This window comes from Alosa sapidissima, chromosome 8 (assembly GCF_018492685.1).
Source record: "Alosa sapidissima isolate fAloSap1 chromosome 8, fAloSap1.pri, whole genome shotgun sequence".
Lineage (NCBI taxonomy): Eukaryota > Metazoa > Chordata > Actinopteri > Clupeiformes > Clupeidae > Alosa > Alosa sapidissima.
The window spans coordinates 10,430,761-10,451,764 of record NC_055964.1 but is presented as its reverse complement, the minus strand read 5'-3'; the positions used below and the strand labels follow the sequence as shown (position 1 = coordinate 10,451,764).

Sequence of the window (21,004 nt, the reverse complement as noted above, 5' to 3'; positions counted from 1 at the left end):
TGATGGACCAGCCATCTTTCACCCCTTTCATCTCTCTTTCTCTCTCTCTTTCTCTCTCTATCTCATTCTTTTACTCTTTAATTTTGAGCATCTTTAAAGCTTTGACTGACTGTAACACTTCCCTTAGCTTTGGTTGTTGCTGTCTTCCTGATTCTACCTGAAGGCCTGATTCTGAATTCTACCCCTATCTCTTACGCCCTAAACCTGTAATTCTGTCTCTTGATCTGTCTCTGATTTATGTCCAACTTGGTTTCCTCCACCAGTTCTTTATTTACTGTTACCAAGACAGCTGTGGTTTCTGAAACAGACCAGTGTCAGATCAGAGCCAGACTCATTCCTAGGCTGCAATCAGCCTAGCACGAGTCCATTACATTTCATTACCCTCCTTCTTATACTGTATACAAGAACATGGTCTTGAGTGGGCTTCATTATTTGGTTGGCGCCATTTATAATAGAAATCCTGACATCCGTATGTTGGGTTGGAATTATAGTGAATGCTAAAGTCGTAGGCAGATACCGCACAGGAGAAGGGAGGGATATTATGTAAGTGTCAAGCGCTCTGCATTTCCAGTCATTGCTTTGAGGACATAATTGGTTCTTTGAATGTGTCTCTGTGAGCAAGGCAAGCTGTAATTTGCCTTGTTATTTCAAAGCACACTTCAGGAAAACTCTGCGCATGTGCATATATGCTTTTTTGAATGTGCAGCTGTCCCCTGAATTAAAATTCAAATTAATTAAAGAAATAAAATAAGAAATGATGTACATATATAGGAAATTGTCTGAGCAGTTTCATTGCATGCCAGAAAACCCCTAAAATCACATCTTTCGATGATATGCAAGTCACATTCCTTCTATTAAACCCAAACCAAGATTTTCACAATGGGACAATAAAGATAATTGTAATCTTAATGTGCTGGTTATGACATTATGTTTGCTTCTGAATTATCCTCACATAACCCTACAACTGAATATCTACCTTTTACAGTTTGTTATAAAGAGATGTCTGTGCTTCTTCTCTGCGTACAATGTCTAGGGGATCTAATTAGTAATTGCTCTGGTGCCTAGTTAACTGAGGCAGCTAAATGCAATTTGCTTCAGGAAAATGCATCATCTGAATCAAGTCAAAAAATACTGACTGACATCATATTAGCCGTGTTAGCCCCTCCACTGAGCAAGGTCTGAGTACAGAGTTCGCAAACAGTTTATAATATTGAAGTGGCGGTTTTAAGGGTTTTGCCACCATTGCTGTTCCATTGTATACAAACACTCAAACTTTTCAAATAATGGTTTCAGAAGCATGGGAGTCCCAAGAGACAGACATCACACTGAGATTAAAGGATCTGAGATTAAGGTGTTTCTTTCACCAGTGATAATTTCCAGTTACCTCAGTGTTAAGTATTGTACTTAGTCTTATAATTCATGAAAAATTCCTGGATGGAGGTAAACAAACTCCCTGACAATCAGGAGCTAATTCACTGTGCTGCAGAATAATGAAAGGTTATTAGACACATTAAAGGATAATTCCGGGGTGATTTTGACCTAAAGTGTGTTGAAACATGATACCGAGTGTGAACGTATGTCTCATAGCTCACCTCGGCTTGTCCCCTGCACTCAGAAATCTGGCCCTAGTTAGCCAATGCTACCAACAGTGTTTCAGTATAAGTAAGTATAAGTATATATACTCTTTTGATCCCGTGAGGGAAATTTGGTCTCTGCTTTTATACCAATCCGTGAATTAGTGAAACACACACAGCACACAGTGTACACACAGTGAGATGAAGCACACATTAATCCCGGCGCAGTGAGCTGCCTGCATCAACAGCGGCGCTCAGGGAGCAGTGAGGGGTTAGGTGCCTTGCTCAAGGGTACTTCAGCCGTGCCTACTGGTGGGGGTTCGAACCGGCAACCCTCCGGTTACAGGTCCGAAGTGCTAACCAGTAGGTCACGGCTGCCAAATTCTGCCCGTTTCGTTGCGGTGCCTCGGGCATCGGCCTAGCCATGCAAATAAATCACTGTTTTACACCATTTACGAGGCTCAAAGTAGCTCCATATTTCATTGGTAGACTTCCGAGGGCCTTGACATTTAAAACGAGACAGGGAGAACTTTGAAAAAGCCGATTTATACAGACAGTACCTTAAAGAATTTTACCGTTCGACGCCATCTTGAATTTAGTCACGATAAGTCAAGCGACGAGTACGAACGAACAGGTATGATAAGGGATCAGATTCCAAAAATAATTCAGTGGAAATGCATGGATTCAGTTGCTGTTCGTAATGAAGTATGGAGCTACTTTGAGCCTCTTAAATGGTGTAAAACATGGCTAGGCCGATGCCTGAGGCACCGCAACGAAACACTGTTGGTAGCATTGGCTAACTAGCACCAGATTTCTGAGTGCAGGGGACAAGCCGAGGTGAGCTATGAGACATACGTTTACACTCGGTATCATGTTTCAACACACTTTAGGTCAATATCACCCCGGAATTCTCCTTTAAGATGTATAAACTCAGTCTCATGTGGTGAGAGGGGTAACTGAGACGCCGCTGACTGCATAATACAGACAGATGTACACAGGGTCCTTGACATCATATCAAGGTCACGCACAACAGGGTGTATGCAAAAGACGGGCAGAATGTGCTCATTCCAGGGACAAGGATGCTAATCTCTCTCACTTCGGTCTGAATACATCTGTTTTATATGTAGGGTTAGAGTTGCAAATATGCAATTAATATCCAATCTGTGCTTGCTATTGACACCAGGCTGTGAATAAGTGTGGAAAGCATTGTATAATATTTTAAATCCATAAAAAACCCTTGCGAAGTAAACCGTCACATTATCATGGCACACTTATTCTCTGGGCTTCTTCAGATGGTACACACGCTTGATTTGTGATGCAATGTATTGCAAGGCTAATAAAAGCTCACAGACCACAGTCTAATGCTTCTAAAATTAAACATGTTTTTCTGTGGACATCGCTGCATCTGTCATGATTAATAACATGGTATGAGGTACCTGTGCATGCAGTAGCATTTGCTTATTTGAGAAATGAGGGTCGCCGGTGAGTCACAGAGTGTTACTCATGACCGAAATGTGAGTGACAGGAAGTCCGCATGGCCAGGGTCTGTCCCCCTGGGGCGCTTGCACATCCAGGGTCCCTTTTCATCCTCATTGCTTCCCCAGCCTCCTCAACTAAGCCATTTCACCTCGTTTGCTTGTTCAAGGTTTGTCCCTGATGCTGCAATAAGCTCTCACTCAAAGGCATTTGAGGGGACGGATAAAGAAATGGTCCTAGCAATGACAAACGGCAAACATTTGATGTCAATAGATACTGCTTTAGAGTGCATCATGCTGGTCTGAGCTAGCATGTCATGTGCAGATGCACACATCTCTGCCTCTTCTCTCAATGCAGGTGATCGACATAGTCTTTGGCTGTTTGGCAACCTAGGCAGGGGAATTGAGTACAGCTTGTGTGCCCTGCCTCTACTATGCCTGCTGCTGCTGCTGCTGGTGTTGCTGCAGCGAGCTCCCTCCGTCACTGGAGTCACCACCACAGGCTGGGAAACTTTGAGGGGGAGGAGGGGGGAGAGGAAAGGCGGGCACTGCGATTGGCTGAGGCAGACTGGGAACTCTGTTGTAGTTCCATCTTTTAAGCCAGGGAGCATCAGCGTGAGTCTCACTGGCACAGGAAGCGCAGAGGCCACAGTCCTTCCTGTTTGCTTTTAGGGTCTTGATTCTTTCCAATTTTTTTTGTTCATATTTGGAATGTACGCGTACGTGCCTGTCTGCCTGCCTGCCTGTGTGTGTATGTGTAAGGGGTGACAGTGCAGCCAGTGGCACAGGTGAAGCTCCACTGTGGCGCTCCCTCTCCAAGGAGAAGAGTAAGTTCATATTTGGCCTTTCTTCCCCCCTCCTCTCTCTTGTCCTTCCTCTGCTGTGTCTCTGTCCTGGTCTGTGGCACCCCTTGCTTGCTCTTTTAGCATTCTGTCAGGCTGTGTTGTCTTGCGGGGGAAAGTTAATGTTTCGGAAACAACAGGATGGTACAGCTAGCCCTTGATATTTGAGTGTGCGTGTGTGCTGTTGTCAGTGTCACTTGTGTACTGTGGAAAGGTGAACAGACAGGGAAACTGAGTGTGTATTTTGGTTGGGAGGGGAGAGGAGGGGGGTAGAGAGCTAGCAAGGTGACTTTATCTGCCGTCATCAGTCTTCTTTGCAAACATGTCACTAGAGTATGTTTTATGGGAAACATTTTAAATCAACCTAGTCCAAAAAGACCCTGACAGTTTCTGGCAGGAACAAAACCATGTGCATGGCACTATAAATAGATTTTGGCTAAACTGTCAAATTGCAGCAACACTTGGGGGGGGGGGGGGGGTCGGGGGTTGTGCAATGTCTCACGTGCATCTAAATTCTAAGTGCACAGCCTGTGAAGTACACAGTGACTTTGCTGTTGTTTTCTGTTAGCTCATAGTTTCTGCAGCACCAGCAAGGACGGGGGTTGTTTTCATGTTTTCTTTCCGTGTGTCAGAGTTTCCCTCATTAACAAAGCCATGTGCAAAGCTTCCTGGTTGTAGAAGGAACAGCTTGCAAAAAGTAGAGGAACCAAACATTCAATTATGGTACAGATCGAGTAACGGCGGATTACAGGGTGTATACAGCCTGATCGAGTCAAAGCCCTGGAATTATCCGGTGAGCTCAACAAACTTTCTTTTGAACAAGCACTCCTTCCACCTTCTAAGCCAATCCTGATTTGTTTAGCTGGCCACCTGTCACAGCTATCTGCACTCCCAGGAAGCATAAAGAACATTGTGTGGCACCGACCTCTGACATGCAAATTACACTGGGCATTCTTGTGTGGCAACACTCTCATATTACCCTGTAATAGCTGATAAAGACACAGGGCGGACATTGTTTTGCGTAGTCCTGGCAACCGGTAGAATATGTGCGACCTACTGGCACATGCTCTGCCGTGAGCCTGCAGCAACAGCAGCAGCAGCAGCACTAGTAGCAGGAGCAGCAGCAAGCAAGCAAGGCAACGGGGAGGTCAAAGTGTCTGCAGTGCTGATATTTCACACATGTAACGTGTGCACCTCCTTGTCCCCTCTCCACATTTTCATTTATCTCTCTCTCTCTCTCTCTGTCTCTCCCTCAATCTCTTTGTTTCTGTCATGTCTCTCGGAGTGATTGAAGACACTCTGACAGACAGGTTGGTGTGGCGCTCGAGATGTCCTCGGGGTCTCACAGGCCCATTCTCTTTACTCTTTGCCCTCTCACTCTGCCTCTCCTCTCTCACACATGCACAGACAGGTTAAGGTCTATATGACAGGGAGGCTGGCGTGTTGGTCAAGAGGTCCTCAGGGTCTCAGACTGATGCTGAGCTGGGCCGAGGTGTGCCAGCGGGGCTCTGTCTATGCTGACTCACTCAGCCATGACCCTTTTCTGCCACCGCCTGCTGTTAGCATAAATCACAGATCTTTTTTTTTTTTTTTCCATCTACCATTTAGAGGTTTTGGTGAGCAGGTCCTGCACAGCATGAATCCTTCTATATGCACATTATATCTTAGTTAGTCCCCCCCATATAAGACAACTAGTTGGCCAGGACTATATAAGACACATAATGCTTGCATTCATCACACTGACGGGTAATTTGCTTAATATTATCTGTTAAAAGTAAATGATTGATTGAGTGCACCACAGCTAGGCTGCAGATCGCATCTTGCATCTGTTGCTCTGAATGTTTCTGACAGCAGTGGTAGGTCTAATGACATAAAGGAAAAATAAATATTAGCCTAGAGTGGACACATTTTCTCATCTTTTGTGAAAATTCAAATTATAGCAGTTTAACCGATAAGGCACTGTGTAGGCCTACCTTTAACCACTTTAGAAATACCATGCAAGAAAGTAACAAGCCCGGCACAAACTGTGGGAGTCAAGTGATGCAGAGAGAGAGAGAGAGAGAGAGAGAGAGAGAGAGAGAGAAGAAAGAGAATAGAGAATATATGTGGAAATCCCAAGGCATAAAGGACCCAACAGCAATAGAGATGTAGTGGGAGTAATCCCACTGAACAGGAGAACTTCACTGAGGGGGCACCCACAACAGAGGATCGCTGCGGGCTGTGGGGACCAAATCATGCACATGATGCATAAGCACATTATGGCCATCAGGGCTCAGATCTGTGAATAGTGTGGTAATATGTTTTAAAGACATGGTGAAGCTGCATTAGAATGTGGATACATGTCTATTATCCAGCATTTTTGCCACAATATTTACAGTATGTATTGTAATAGGGAGGCAGCCTGTCGGTCTAACAGATGTCAACAAGAATAACCTTTTTTCTGGACCTTTTTTAAACACACCGAGGTGAAGGGAAGGGCATTTCATTGTAAAAGTGGACTTTTTTTCCTGGGGTAGGGTAGGGGTCACATCAGTGCAAAACATCATGCTGCATATTGAAGGTATTTTGTGATTTGTGTATTATCCACTATTTCTTAAATGCATTAAACAAAATTGCAGTAAATGCATTTATTTTCATTGGGTTTCTCACGTTCTCGTGTATTGGGCAGTAAACTCCACATCCTCCTACTTGCTAGCTGATGGATGTTTCATTTTACAGTCATTATATAATTATTAAGTGCCTCGCTCCGGGCACACACAAATGACATTTAATTAAGGAGGTCCCAAAGCTGACATTCCAGACAAAGATTCTAAATTAAGCCACCATTTCATGAGTTGTGCTCCTGCACTGGCCATTAAAAATGAAGTGTATACATGAGCTCTATAGATGAGTTACTGGTATACCACAGGAATTGTAACATACTACAGTCCTACAGACATAATTAATTAGCCATTATTAAAAACATGTTATCTCTTCTACATGAAAGTACATGAAATGCAAAACTTTCAGTATGGGTTTTATTGTAGCCTACAGTTATTATCCAGTGAAGCATCAACTAGCTTTATTGCTAGCCCTTATATTACTTCCTGGGGCAATAAAGCTCAGATAGCTATTGTTTCAATGGATCGAGGGATCCCTACCTGATCTAGTCCTGTAATCCTAACAGTAGCCTTACTCTAACCCTGTAGTCTTAACCCTAGCCCTAATGCTAATGGTATCTTGTCCTGTAGTCCTAACCCTGACCCTTATGCTATGCTATCTTGTCCTGCAGTCCTAACCCCGACCCTTATGCTATGCTATTTTGTCCTGTAGTCCTAACACTGACCCTTATGCTATGCTATTTTGTCCTGTAGTCAAAATAAAGACACATAAAGACCTTGTGATACTTCGGTTTGACTTTAGGGACCCTCTACTCACTACCACGTAAGTGTAATGTTGTTTGGAACTGTAGAAGAGGTATAAAAATAGCGTTTTGTAGTGGCGAAATGACATGCCCTGGTCACTTCCAGGCTAACGAGTTTTGACTAAAAACGGTAAAATCGAACTTTCTCAAAACACATCCGAATGACATGATTTTGATGTCAACTCAACGTATGTACTCCCAATCATCCGTAAATTGATCTAAAGTGCATTTTACTCTGGATAATTCCTTTAACCCTATTCCACTTGCATGTGAGAAATCTTTCTCACATATGAAAAATATAAAGACAAACCTGCGCTCACGTTTAAGGGAAATTCCGCGCAAACCTGTCACATCCATAACGCCAACACAATGCCATGGTAGGCGTAATAGCCGGCTATTTAGTTGGCGTTATGGATATAGCCTATGACAGTTTTGTGTGGAGTTGCCCTTAAATGATGACAGCCTCAATTCTTGCATGAAACTTCACCTCACTGAATATGAGCCAGCCAGACTCCAAGGCCATCACCAAATCTAATCTCTGGTAGGCCTAATGTTCAATTTTGCCAATCACAAGTCAATGAAAATTGAGTTTTGTGTTGTGAACTATGATGTTCCATTGCATACCAAAGGACACTGGGAAAATAGGGGGTGGTGTTTAGCCTACATGGGAAGCCTAGGTCTATACTTCTCTCATTCCACTTTACATTTCAAGTTACTTGCACATTACTTTTAAAACTAGCCTAGTAGAAAACATATTAAAAAATCCTATGTTGAATGAAAGTAACTGTACGTTAAATATCCAAACTTTTTCTTGTAACCATCTTTATGTGGCTCTTCTGAGATAAAAAAAAAATACATTTGGTAAAAGTGGCTCTCCAGGCAAAAAAAGGTTGCCGACCCCTGTCCTAATCCTAAAGGCCGAAGAAGCGGCACTGCTGCACTCTGAAACACATTATTTTCAATGCAAGGTAAAATTGGTGTGTGTGTGTGTGTGTGTGCAAGCGCATTTTACGTGGATGTGGAAAACAAAAGTGGTGCATGTGCAAAGTAAAAGTAGTAGCCTATCGGAACGCCCCCTATTACCACCAGTCCTGTGTTTCCATCCTCTTAGTAGGCCTACAGTATGTGTCACTTACTATTAATTTCTATACAAAACAAGACGGCGGATTCCTAAAGAAACGCAAGTACCCACACCATAAGTGTATCTAAATTAGCTACCAAAAATTACATTTTACCTTGACTCAAAGAGCTGTAAACAGTCTTGTAAGGCTGCAATCCGCTTGGAGCTCCAGGAATTTTGAAATAGCGACGAGAATTCTCAGTCTAACCATTCATGTGCCGTTGAAAGGGTGGAAGACGTCCCACCAGGCCAGCACTAACCTCCGAGCGCGGTAAACAAAATCGGATATTTCAGGCAGTAAAAGCCCCGGTAAGAACCAAACCAGATTTTGTTCAAATCTACACACCTATGGCTACTGAAAAATGTAAGGTTAATTTATCAAATGTTATTTTGAAGTATTAAAAAACATCGTTGTTTTAGAATATTCGAATGAAATGGGTTGTTCTTCTTAAGTTTTCTTATTCCTGTAAGCCCAATTTTTCGTCAGCTCCTGCTCCTAGACCTTTTGAGATATCGCCACCGGTCCAACTCTAGAACGTCCGGCCGGAACCGGTGTAGTGTGGAAATTGAAAAGGATGTCACTGACCCTTGTCATTCTTCCGCCATATTGGATTGAATAGAAAGCGAAACTAAAGTTTCACAGGTCACAAATTTGGTCCGAACTTCACGAAACTTGACGTACATGATCCTTGGACCAAGCTTCACAAAAGTTACAGAAAGGATTTTTGATTTTCAAAAGCGTTTGCCCATCACAGCCAAACGAAATCGGCGGCGAAGCTCCGAAACAGGAAGTCGTCCATATCTCAGGAACACTGTCACATATCGATACCAAATTTTGTATATGAACTCGGGACTCCAATGTGAGGGTGCATAAGCTAAAAAAAAAAAGAAATATTCCAAAAGTTTCCAGCATTCAGTATACCACCCACAGGTATTTGGTAACTATCACCTTTCACCATTGAAGTTGCACTTCTATCACAATGCCTTCTAAGTATGCACAATGTCTCCAGCCAACAAAGCCCAAATCATGAAATTCTTGCTCTGCCATGGGATAGTATGGACTTACGAATTGAAATACCAAGGAGAACAGTAGCCATATATAGCTTACATAATAGAGTTGTTTTCACATTGACGGTATTCAAATAAAATTTTTCATTATTGTTAAATATCATGATGGGAGAGTATTATTAAAAATGTTACAAGTATGCAAATGCATATGTTTACGGGCATTTAGGTTTTACTGTGTTGTTTTGTTATAAAGACATGCAAGGCATTCTGGGCCGTAATGAACAGTGGTCGGCAGAGTATTAATATGAATAGGTGTTTCTGTAAACCTAGGGACAATAAACAGCTATCTCTGTTACAAAAACGAGCTGGTAATCGCTCATTGAAGAGGGAACTATGATAAAAAGATTGTTTTCCTAAAAGCATGGAGTTGACGAAAGAATAAACAACCAATGTCACATTAATGTTAAATAGCCTACATCTGAACGCTAGGTGGCAACGTTGTATTACATTTCACTAGTGTCTAGCCTACTTGAAATACGGTGTGAGATTCACAAGTAAGGAAGGTGCAAATATTATGTAATTTATCATGGGAAATTATTAGAAATGTTATTTCTTGTTTATTCTAATTGCAAACCACACACATCCATTCGGAATCACACGTACACATTTAATACTGAAAGACTATCATTTCGTTTATTTGATGTTGCCTAGCAACACAGCCTTCAGAGCAAAGATTCTAGAACAGGGCTTCAGAGAGACACGTTTTGAGTTTGTGGCCAAGAACCTAAAATATCGGTTTCCATGTGTATGTGCTGAATGGTGTGCGTCCTTTATGAAAGTAAGTGTTTTATACAGTTAACGTTACAGACATAATGAGTCATGTTGTAGTGGTCAACATAAATGTGCCCCTTCTGTTATTAGAATGCTAAGCGGAGAAGCTATGGAAGAAGCATGCTAAGCAGAGATTTAGTATCATTAATTTCTTGTGTGGCTAGCTATAGGGAGGAGATGTATGTTGCTAATTGGGATTTATGTTGTTTAGCGTAACGCCATGGTCATTTGATATGAGATGCTTGCACTCGTAACTTCGTCACTTGTAACTTTAGGACTGCTATTTTTTTACTAACAGTAATTCACGAAGCACTTTAGCCCTAAAAGTAGCACCTAAGTCTGTGACAGCTTAAAAGAAGTGGACTCCTAACGCAATGTTTTGAAATGCGTCTACTATTGTCTACAGGAGCTTCCAATCGCGAGGGAACTTGCATTGTAGGCATAACTAAGGGATGCAATAACACCACCAACAACCAAAACTAGCCTACTCATTGTCAGCATGTACATGAAATGTAACGTTTCATGTGAATCAAATTAAAATGTTTTCTTTGCAAACGTAAGCATAGGCATATGGTGACAGATTAATTTAATAATGCTGCTGTGTGAATCACGGTAAGCGCGAATAAAGTGGCCACTTCTTAATGGGACCCACTGTATGGAAGTGGGCTAAGTAAAATAGAGATGTTTTAAATAAGATAAGGTTAATCAGAATTCTACGATATGCCCGCTTGACAACGGCAGAGATAGAACTGGCCTTTGGCCATAGCAACCATCCATTTCGAACGACTGGCCTTCATAGCAACCAAAGATCTGAGCTGTGTTGCAATGTGAGGCAAAGTATAGAAAGGTGATGAAACATACAGAGACAGGTCAAGAAATATAGTGCAATGTAGACAGTAGTATACAGTTGATTTACAGACGGTGGTTTAGAGTAATATGAAGTATTCCTTTATTCTGATAGGCTACATCAATAGGCTCTCAAAACAACCCCAGGCTCACAAAACAATCCCAAACAGACATAAGGTCTTCATAGAGCAAATCCATATAGATTATTTGTCAAATAAACCAGTAAAACATAGCTCATATTTTTTTAAATAAATCAGTGAAAAAGTATCCTGACAAACAAGCAGCTTTTTAATGCCTTGGTCATATTTCATAATTTCAATTCCTCTGTAGGATACCTGATAGCCCAGTTTGAGAGGCGCAAGACGCGTGACATTATTTATTTTTGCAGCCAATCACTGCTGTCATTTTATTTTATTGATTTGATCTCAGTCATAGAAGCTAAATTCGAAGGCAGGCCAAAGGTAAAATCCAACGAATCGCATTCAACCCGCAAGCCAATAGTTGAATAGCCCTCTCCTAGAGCTTTTGAGATATTGCCACTGCTCCAACACTGAAAGGCACTGTTACAATGCCTGAATCAAGCCAGGTTCAGCATAGCGTATGCCACTGTCTGCTCACGTTGCTGACCGGACCAGGGCAAGCACACTTTCGCAGTTCCCGCCGGAAATGCAGTCTAGTTGGAGGTTTGTGAGCTTTTGACAGGGATGTGCAAGTCAAAATTGGTTGATGTGAAAACTTTTCATTTGCATGTGGAAGAAAATGTAGAGTATGTGCAAGCTTTTCATGTGCATGTGCAAGAAAAAATAGTGTGTACACGCAAGAATTTCATGTATACAGAGCCCTAGAGGTGTCATCGCAAAATGTTTTGCATGTTTAGAGAATGTGCGCTTGTTTTACTACATTGTGCGCTTGTTTTACTAAATTGTGCTCACGTTTAACTATATTGTGCACTCGTTTTACCAAATCGTACGCTCCTTTTACTAAATTGTGCGCTCGGTTTACTAAATCGTGTGCACATTTTACTAAATTGAGCTCTCGTTTTAAGCATAGTAAAACGAGTGCACCATTTACTAAAACGAGGGCACGATTTACTTAAACGAGGGCACGATCTATTAAAACGAGAGCACAATTTGTGAACATGGTTATAGAACATTGTGTGCACGATCTACTTAAACGTGGCCACAATTTGTAAAACGTGCACTCATTGTCTTGACACATGTAAACATGAGCACGTTATAGTATAGTTGTAGCACGTAGTAGTATATTCGAGATCTCGATCTACTAAAACGCACCCACGAATAATTAAAACGTGGGCTCGAAGAAATCAAATTGTGTGCACAAAAATGTAGTGTGGTGTCAAGGGGTATCCCCGGGAATGACGTCGGGAGGTGTGTCGCTTGTAGTGACGTAGGGGGAATCTCATTGATTGCAGTGCACCTGGATATAGTCATCGTTAGGTAGGCTATTCACCCCTTGCAAGTGACGTCACGTTTTGTTCGCGCCACAGCAAAATAGCCTAGTGGACGGCAAGAACACGAATCAAATCAATGGGTTGTAATGGGACATATCGCACAGCTAGGAGATTATAGTGAGATTTAACCGTAGTAATGCCCTTCCACGACTGTTGGCTTATTGTTTGGAATACAACAACATCCCATGTTCTTGCATAGATATATTTTGGTTTGTTTTCTTTGTGTTTCGGGAGTATTTCAACCACAATTGCATGCTTATCTCCTCAGTGTATGAAGCACAGCAGCGGTTGCTATAGCAACCATAGGCTCTGAACAGGACGGCAGATAGCACTTAGGCAAAGTCTTTGGCAAGATCTGAATGTAAACAGATAATACTGTTCAAGTTTTTTTAAAATGTCCTATTTCTTTCAATTCTTTAACTTAAGACATGTAAGAAGTAAGTTTATTCGCTGGGCAACGTACAAACTGACGAGTTACATTAGCCCTAGCACTATGAGCTACGATAAACGTTAGCTAGAATAGCTAGCTTCTAAGTGTGGCAGCTAGTTATTATTTCATGTTCTGATATGACATTCTTAACATTTTGACTATGTTACAACTGATAAAAGCAAGACAAATAAAGTAACCAAATCGCTTTGCAATATTTTAGTCCAGAAATACTTATGGGTGTTCATTTACCATAATGTTAATTACAGTAGCCTAACGTAACGTTATCTCCCCTTGCTGTTACCACCAGTTTTAATAACTTTACATTTGCGATCATGACCCATTTCATCTAACAACACCACTGGCATCTTCTTTGACTATCAGACCCCAAACAGCAATACATTGAACTACAAAGATGTTATAGTAATGGTGTTCAGTTCATCATAATCTTTATGACATAATGTAATTTGCCGTCCGTCTCCCATCTTTTAGCCGTCCAGCATGGAGCCGTCACGTGACTTAAGTCACGTGTCTGCAAGGGGTGAATAGGTGGGAGAGCAGATGATTGTGTGTGTTTGCACAAGCCCCTTCCCATCTTCGTCCAGCTGAGGGGTATTTCACAAAGGCAGAATTAAGACATCCAAGATAAGGGATAAAACGAGGTTTGACATAGCGTTGTCTGGTCATCCTAGCTCAACTCGTTTCACTAATGCCAATCCAGGATGAGTAGGAGCGACTATGTCAAGCCAGGTGTATGTAATTCAGGATGTGTGCGCGTTCTCGTTTCTGCTCCAAAGTGCCCACGGTTGGAATAAAAAAGACGCGGAAAATAGCGTCATTCACACAAAGTGAACAACCGCTTTTGATATAGACTAACAATGAAGTAAAGTTATCCTTTTTAGAATGGGGAATCATGGCTATTTCTGTAAAACAGCAGAAGTAGGCGTGGTAGACCAACTGAATGCAAATTTACCCACGTGTGAGTGCTTCCTTGTCTCGGCACACAACATCATTAAGAAAGCGCTTGCCACTGTAAAGAATGCACATAGTATGATTTACCTTAATATTATAGTTGAAAATACCTTCGAAAACTTGCCAATCAACTACAGTAGGCTATTCATCAAACGTCTATCAAAATAAGCAAACAATAAGTACCTAGGCCTATGTTAATAATTATAAGGTTATCACAATTAAAATAATAACTATATGGTAGTTGGTAGTAGGTTTTGTTTTGCGAGCAAATACATTTAGCAAATAGTTTATAAATGGAAAGGCTTTAATTAGCTGCCTACGGTTATCATCACATTACCAATATGAACCGTCACAGACAGCTGTAGGCCTAGTCCATGCCAAGGTAACACGAAGTTGCCACCACAGCACAGCGAGCGGTGAGAAAATGTCGGGAATTACTAAATGTGAGCACGAAATACATATTTCGAGAGCTCAATTTAGGCCTACAACAGGGTCACGTTTTATTCATTCGAGGGCTCAATTAAAGGAAAACGTGCTTACAAATTATCACGACCAGAAAAAATACCACTCTCGGGCTCCGTACATGTAGGCTACATATGCAAGAAAAAGTAGTACATGCATGTATAAGGTTTTAGTGCATATATGCGACCTATTCTTGATATCTGGCCGAGGGGGGTGCCTCATACATGCTGCTTTCTATCTGTAAGCCCCTTAAAGGCACCCTTAACAAGATTTGCTCTCGGGGTCCCCCTACAGTTGAGAAGCGCAATAATAAACAAACTAAATATGCGTCTTTTGCAGCAAAGTATGAACATAAGTCCCATATAATATAGAGGGAATACACCGACAGCAGTCTGTAGAAGAAGATCTCTGAATTCCTGTAGTATAACGTTTTGATTTTGTCTGTGCGTGTGTGTGTGTGGGGGGGGGGGGGGGGGGGGGGGGTTGTTAGCTTCCTACCCAAAGTCGCTAAGTCGGTAATTGCCTACAGAGGGCCGCTCAGACAATGGCAGAAGTGCCGTTTGTCATGTTTTGATGTTATGTGCCATCAAAATAATTATTTTGGAAATGTTATGTAATGGTCAAAAAACTGTTAAGAGTGCCTTTAAGCCTCATGCTAATCCTATCGTGTCCTGTAGTCATAACCCTAGTCTTGTAGGAATTCATGCAGGATTAATGCCAAGCCTTTCCCACAGTCTGATTACCCTGAAAATCCAGAGTTCTCGGGAGAGCACAATGGAATTGTCTCTGCGAGACACTCTGGCAATGATGCACGTTACTTTTACCCCTTGCATCCCGGGGAACCAATCAAATCGGCGTATCTGATATAGGCGGGCCAGAGGCAAGCTAATTTGATGACGACAGCGCTGCAACGTTGGAGGTCAGTTAACATTGGTCGTAGGGATATCCAATTGCGTCAAAGTCCGGAATCATTCAGAGTAAACATTGGTCTAGTGTTATCCAATTGCGTGCAGTGAGATTTTAAAATGCATGCTTGGTGTCGCCCAACATTGGGCCATAACATTGTTCGTGGCCAGACCCTTAATCTTTCTAGATTACCAGGGTCTGGATTTTCCAGGATGTCTGATGGCATCTTGGACCAAGACGAACTGAGCTAGCATGCTAGTTGCCCGTGTAAATCCTCACACCCCTAACGTTAAGAACGCTTCTAACCGCTGAGTTGGAAGCCTGGGCTTTTAGCTCAGTGGTTAGGGCGTTCGACTCCCATGCTGGTGTGTGTTGAGGTGGTGGGTTCGAGGGCCGTGAGCGGCGGACGAATTACGACCTCGGTTACATATACTTAATCTCATTAGACAGAGTTTTGTAGTTTTTACGTTATATCTAAATATGCAGAGGTGACACAGCTGACTCATCGCCTGACACGGATGGATTGATTACCCTTTTCTCACAGTGATAGCTCACATTTTAGACTGAGACGTGGTTCTGTATTAGGACATTGTGTCGTGCTGTAAGACAGTTCAGACTCTGTTTTGCTGTGTCACTCCAGATTTGAGGTGGGTGAGCTCTCTCTGGGTGCATGCTGAGAATGCATAGTGTTCACTTTAAATTACCATTCAAGTGTCATTCATAATTCATTCATACTTTCAGTAATTTTAATATAATCAAGTTCCAAATATCCTGTGCCCCTGAATAAAATATGCTTAATTTGCTTTCCATTCCATAATAGCCTAATCAATAACCGATGAGTACAACACATGATGATATGAGGGACTTTCTGTCAGTCATCGTCTACACTTAATTAGAAAGGCAATTTAATCATGGCTGTACATGACTGTTGAGGTCTAATTGGATCATCGTCAAACTGATGTCCACAAACAGGGCGGACAAAAAAAATACTTTGGAAAAGTCCGTTGACCCTGACATGATACAATGATGGTTCCATTAAAGCGAAGAGCCTCTCAAAGTTAGAGGGGAGCTAATGTGACCAGAGAGGCCGAGAACTCCTCCCCTGGGCCTCTGTGAAAGGGCACGATCAAGTCCTTTTCCCAAACTCTTACCCTGACACATGAGTTTCGCAGCCAGAATACGCAAGCAGCTGGCAAGACGCACTGAGAAGCGCTTGACATCAAAGCCATTATGACTGAGCAAATTCAACACAGAGCATCCCAGATGAGGCCAATAGACAAAAGTGCGCCCTGAAGGGAACAAAGCAAAGATCTGTTTACTGATGCTGGGTGGAGAAACTGGAGACAAGAATAGATACTCAGAGTGCCCTCACCATCGTTTATTTAATCTTACTCCATTCCAAAATGTTTGCCTTTTCATCGTTTACTTGAATGTTTATGTAAATGTTTTATTATTGGAAGTGTCACTTAAGAGGCTTGGTTCAGTTTTATTTCATGTATACATTACTGTTATTTTCCAATGGCTTGACCCAATTATGTGTTTTCTAAAGCCATGTACCAGTATTTGTGTGAAAAGGAGGACTTAGGATGAGATGCTTTACATAGAAAAGTTTCCATAAACAAATAGGACATTTGTTAATTTTCGGTGTTTTGGTAATGTCACGATAAACAATCGCAATTCCTTCCCCTCTTCCATGCCTTACATACTTTGTAAGATATTTTTGTGCAGACCAACTCTGGCAAAATAAGTCAGATTAACGTTAATGTTTCAGTGGCCAGTTGTCTTTACAGGCTATCCCTTACTTGTGCAGTTGTTCTATGATGCATTATTTTCCTAGTGATTAAATTATACTTCCATAACTGATTAAAAGGTTCAAAGAAGCATTTCTTGGATATTGGTTCCCAGTGTTCTGAGAGCCATACAGTTTGTCATATGGTTAGGTCCTTTAGCTTATTTGGTTCACATGAAATTCAGACGTTAATGTTATTTTAGCAAAACGGATAGTATTTCCCATATGAAACATTGAAAATCCCTGAGACTCTCTTCAGCTCATGATCAATACAGACAGTTTTTTTGCACCATTAGCTCTACAGGGCAATGTGATTTACAACTGTCAAGATGAAGTAATCCTCAGTGGCACAACAACAAAAATGGCATGGGACAACCATACACAGATCACTGAATTTGACATCCTGGATGAATATTGGCCATCTCTCACTTGTGGCAGCTCTACCATGAGACATTAATCACTATAATGAAGTATTTAACATGTTCTTAGTCTGTAAGCAGCTGAGTTGAAATAGCCATTCTTCACTTTTCCCCTAATCAACTGCCCCTGCTTGCACATCCACTCAGTGTTTGTGTGAGTCACTCTGTTTACTGGGTGCATCAAGTCAGTGTGATTGTTTGTTTTTTCCTTTATAGCAGAGCTCAATTCTCTCAGATTCCATTTCAGTCTGTCATCTGAAATCCCCTGAGAGCTGCTACGATTGATGTGTCTACTGCGGACTGGCCTGCCTGCCTGCCTATGTGACCCATCTACCCTTAGCCGCCGCAGCCTTTAAGGCTCTCACGTGGCAGGAAGCCTGCTGCAGCACTAGCAGACCAATAGTTCCTCAATTACCTGAGATACACCACAGAGCCTCTCCCTGAGTCCCTCATTTCCACCCACCTCCTCCTCCTTGTGCTTCACTTTTCAGTACGTTTCTGGAGGTAGACTGATGAACTGTGAAGGTGGACAAAAGTTCTGCTGGACTGCAGAGGAGAGGACTAATCCCAGGGACTCTTACAAAGACCCCCACAAGGGGGAGCTGTTACATTAGTGAACAGTCGGGTTGTAAACACTGGTGGGCTATTTAATATCCCCCAACACACACACACGCACACACACACACACATTACTGTTTGCCTTATTATAGAATCAATTTAATTTCAAGTACATACCGCCTTCAAGTTGTGTTGGTAATAATGGTTAATGATAAAATACCATCACCGAACTGCAACAATAATTTGGTCAGTCATCCTTGTCGATATGAAAGACCATCCTAATGAAAGTAAAGTCATGTTTTCCATTCTTGGCTATGGATGTGAAAATTGGATTGAAATGGCATTGTTTGGCCCTCCTTTAAAGGGGCATGTACAAGTCACAGTCTATTAAACTTGCATTGTGTATCATTTGCCACAGACACTAATAATCCAACATCTTGTTCTGGTTCTGATAATAGAAAACATTTCATCATAACATAACAATCCCACTCTTATAAATATATAATGTAGTTTAGCCTTTCCTATCCAAGAACACAATTATGATCTAGATATATACAATCAGACCATACACAGAAAAACAAGGCCTACACAAGAAACATTATTTTGGTAATGAAGTGGGGTGTTGCAGTAATACCAGTACACAATGTTTACTTGTTGACCCTCTGATAAGAAGTTTGACCCAAAATATTTTGTCAGTGGCTTAAAAATAAAGGTAGAAATAGAAAATGTAACAATAACTCTTCTTTTTACAGTAGGCTAATTAGAGGACTACTAAAAGGAACCGATGTGGTGGTATACACTAGAATTTTGTCCTAAACATATTACACCACTGAGGGCAGATCATTTGAAGTTGAACATGGCATGGTGTTATCTCCTAGCTTCCATTACTTATCTCATAAAGGTCATGTTTTTTATTCAAATCTTTCACACATTACAGGGTAAGCTGCATTTTTGTATTTGCAATAAAAAAACTCCAGCGTTTCTGGCTCTGTAAATGGGAAACAACGCCGCTCATTAAGTCAACATACTATTCCTTCCAGGCAATGTATTAACGGCCAATAATGTAATAACAGCTAATAATGTAATAATTTTAATGTAATAAAGCCAATAATGTAATAACTTGCCAATTTGCCAACTTGCCAAAAAGTTATTACGTTATTGGTGCAGAAATGTTATTACATTACATTTCTGCACCAATAACGTAATAACTTTTTGCCAATAATGTAAATTATTATTAATTATTAGTGCTGTCAAACGATTAAAAATTTTAATCACGATTAATCCCTGAATTCCTATAGTTAATCACGATTAATCACATATTTTATCGCATGATTAAAATTCTATTATTTTGCATTTCTGAACTTTCCAGGAGTCCATGTTAACAATATAAAGCAATTATTGTGTATCTTGATTAGGATTCAAATGAAAGCAAAGCAAGTTACTTCATTAACTTAACTTTAAGATGTAGGTCTAGGCCTATTTGATTATTTCAAATCAAATTTCAAAAGATGTGCAGCAGACCTGAGGCAACACAATATATTCTTCAGAAATATAGCTAATAAAGGGCATAACAAACATAAAATACTATATTCATTATCTTTGAGTTCAGTTGAAAATAAGGAACTTTTCGACATGAGTGCACTGCCATTTTATAGGCCTACAGTCTATGGTGCGCTGTCACTTGCCACACACATCAGCGCCGAAGTTTTTAATACGCAAACACTGGATGAACAATGGATTTTATGGAGCGGCGTCGACCAAATATAACTGAATCGTGATTTAGCCTACACGGCGGCAAAGTGCGATGCTGGTGTGCAGAGTTGTATTGAAAAGAATGGAATCTAATGTACAGTAAATTAATGTCGAAAGCAGAGGCCATCTCACTCATGTCGGCATCGGTGTCCAAAGCAATTTAAAACACCATTCAGCTGACTGGGAGTTCAGAACTGCGTTGGTGTTTATTGTACGAATCTACTCTTTGGCCGGCTCGTAAGCTCAAACAAGTGTGTGCAGCATGCCTTTACGTAGCCTACTAAAGGCGCATCATCATAAAGATAGGCTACATTTAATCTGCATCACGCCCCATTTTAGCGGAAAACAAGTTAACATACATGTATCATTGATTCTAATGGGAAAGACAGATAGCCTAATCACACCTTGACGTTACATCTAGTTATTAATTCACAGGCCATTCAATAATTTTACTAACACGGTAGTTATAAAGAATTATGTGCATGTTACTTAGGCTACTCATGTCGAAACGATGTAGCTACATTACAACCCATTCAGCACGTAGCCTACTACACTTACCATATATCCCATGTACAACGGTTAGCTTGCTAGCTAGCTAACTGTGGAACTTCAGTATAACAGGCATAGCCAATTATCTCACCTAGTTGTAGGAAACAGGCTACGTTCATATTACAAGTGATAGAATGAATGTGTGACTTATGTTTAGTTGATGTTATGACATGTAAAGTTAAGCTTGCCGAACTTAGTTATAGTCTGTTTGACTGTGCCTACTACATTCGTTCGTGACACTGTTATTAGTAGGCTAAACTGGAAAGAGCAAAAACTAGGAACATAGGCCTAATAGTCACATTAATCCCATAAACACACAGATAACTCTTACACCAACCTTATTGTGTGCCTTTTATTCACGTTTGTTTCAAGATTTAGTAAGTATAACCCCTTTTCGCTCCCCACTTCTATGCAGCATAGGTTTCCATTATCCAAACAGCTCCCTTTCCCCTAAAAGGGGGCGTGTACATGCAGCACGGTCTAGCTAGATCCAGTGTGGTGTTGTAGTTCTTCTAACGTTACTAGTTGTTGCAACAGATTGTGAAAAAACTACAAAGTTTGTTACACCAAAAAGAACGTTAAAAAAACGTTAACGTTTAC

General features: G+C 41.2%; 1 protein-coding gene across 3 annotated transcripts in view; it reads left to right on the top strand.

Annotated features, from left to right (window-relative positions):
* Positions 1 to 3,691: 3,691 nt before the first annotated feature.
* Positions 3,692 to 21,004, top strand: part of pde4d (phosphodiesterase 4D, cAMP-specific) — a 148,956-nt gene continuing 131,643 nt past the window's right edge. Inside the window, exon 1 of one of the 3 annotated variants that reach the window (XM_042101001.1) lies at positions 3,692 to 3,876. Coding sequence is in view for 1 of the 3 variants with exons in the window: in XM_042101000.1 (XP_041956934.1) it covers positions 10,239 to 10,260 (22 nt within the window). In the remaining 2 variants the exon portion in view is untranslated. Of the gene's footprint in view, positions 3,877 to 10,204; positions 10,261 to 18,036; positions 18,184 to 21,004 lie in introns of those variants that run through there. The other 2 variants (XM_042101000.1, XM_042101002.1) reach the window with 2 other exon arrangements.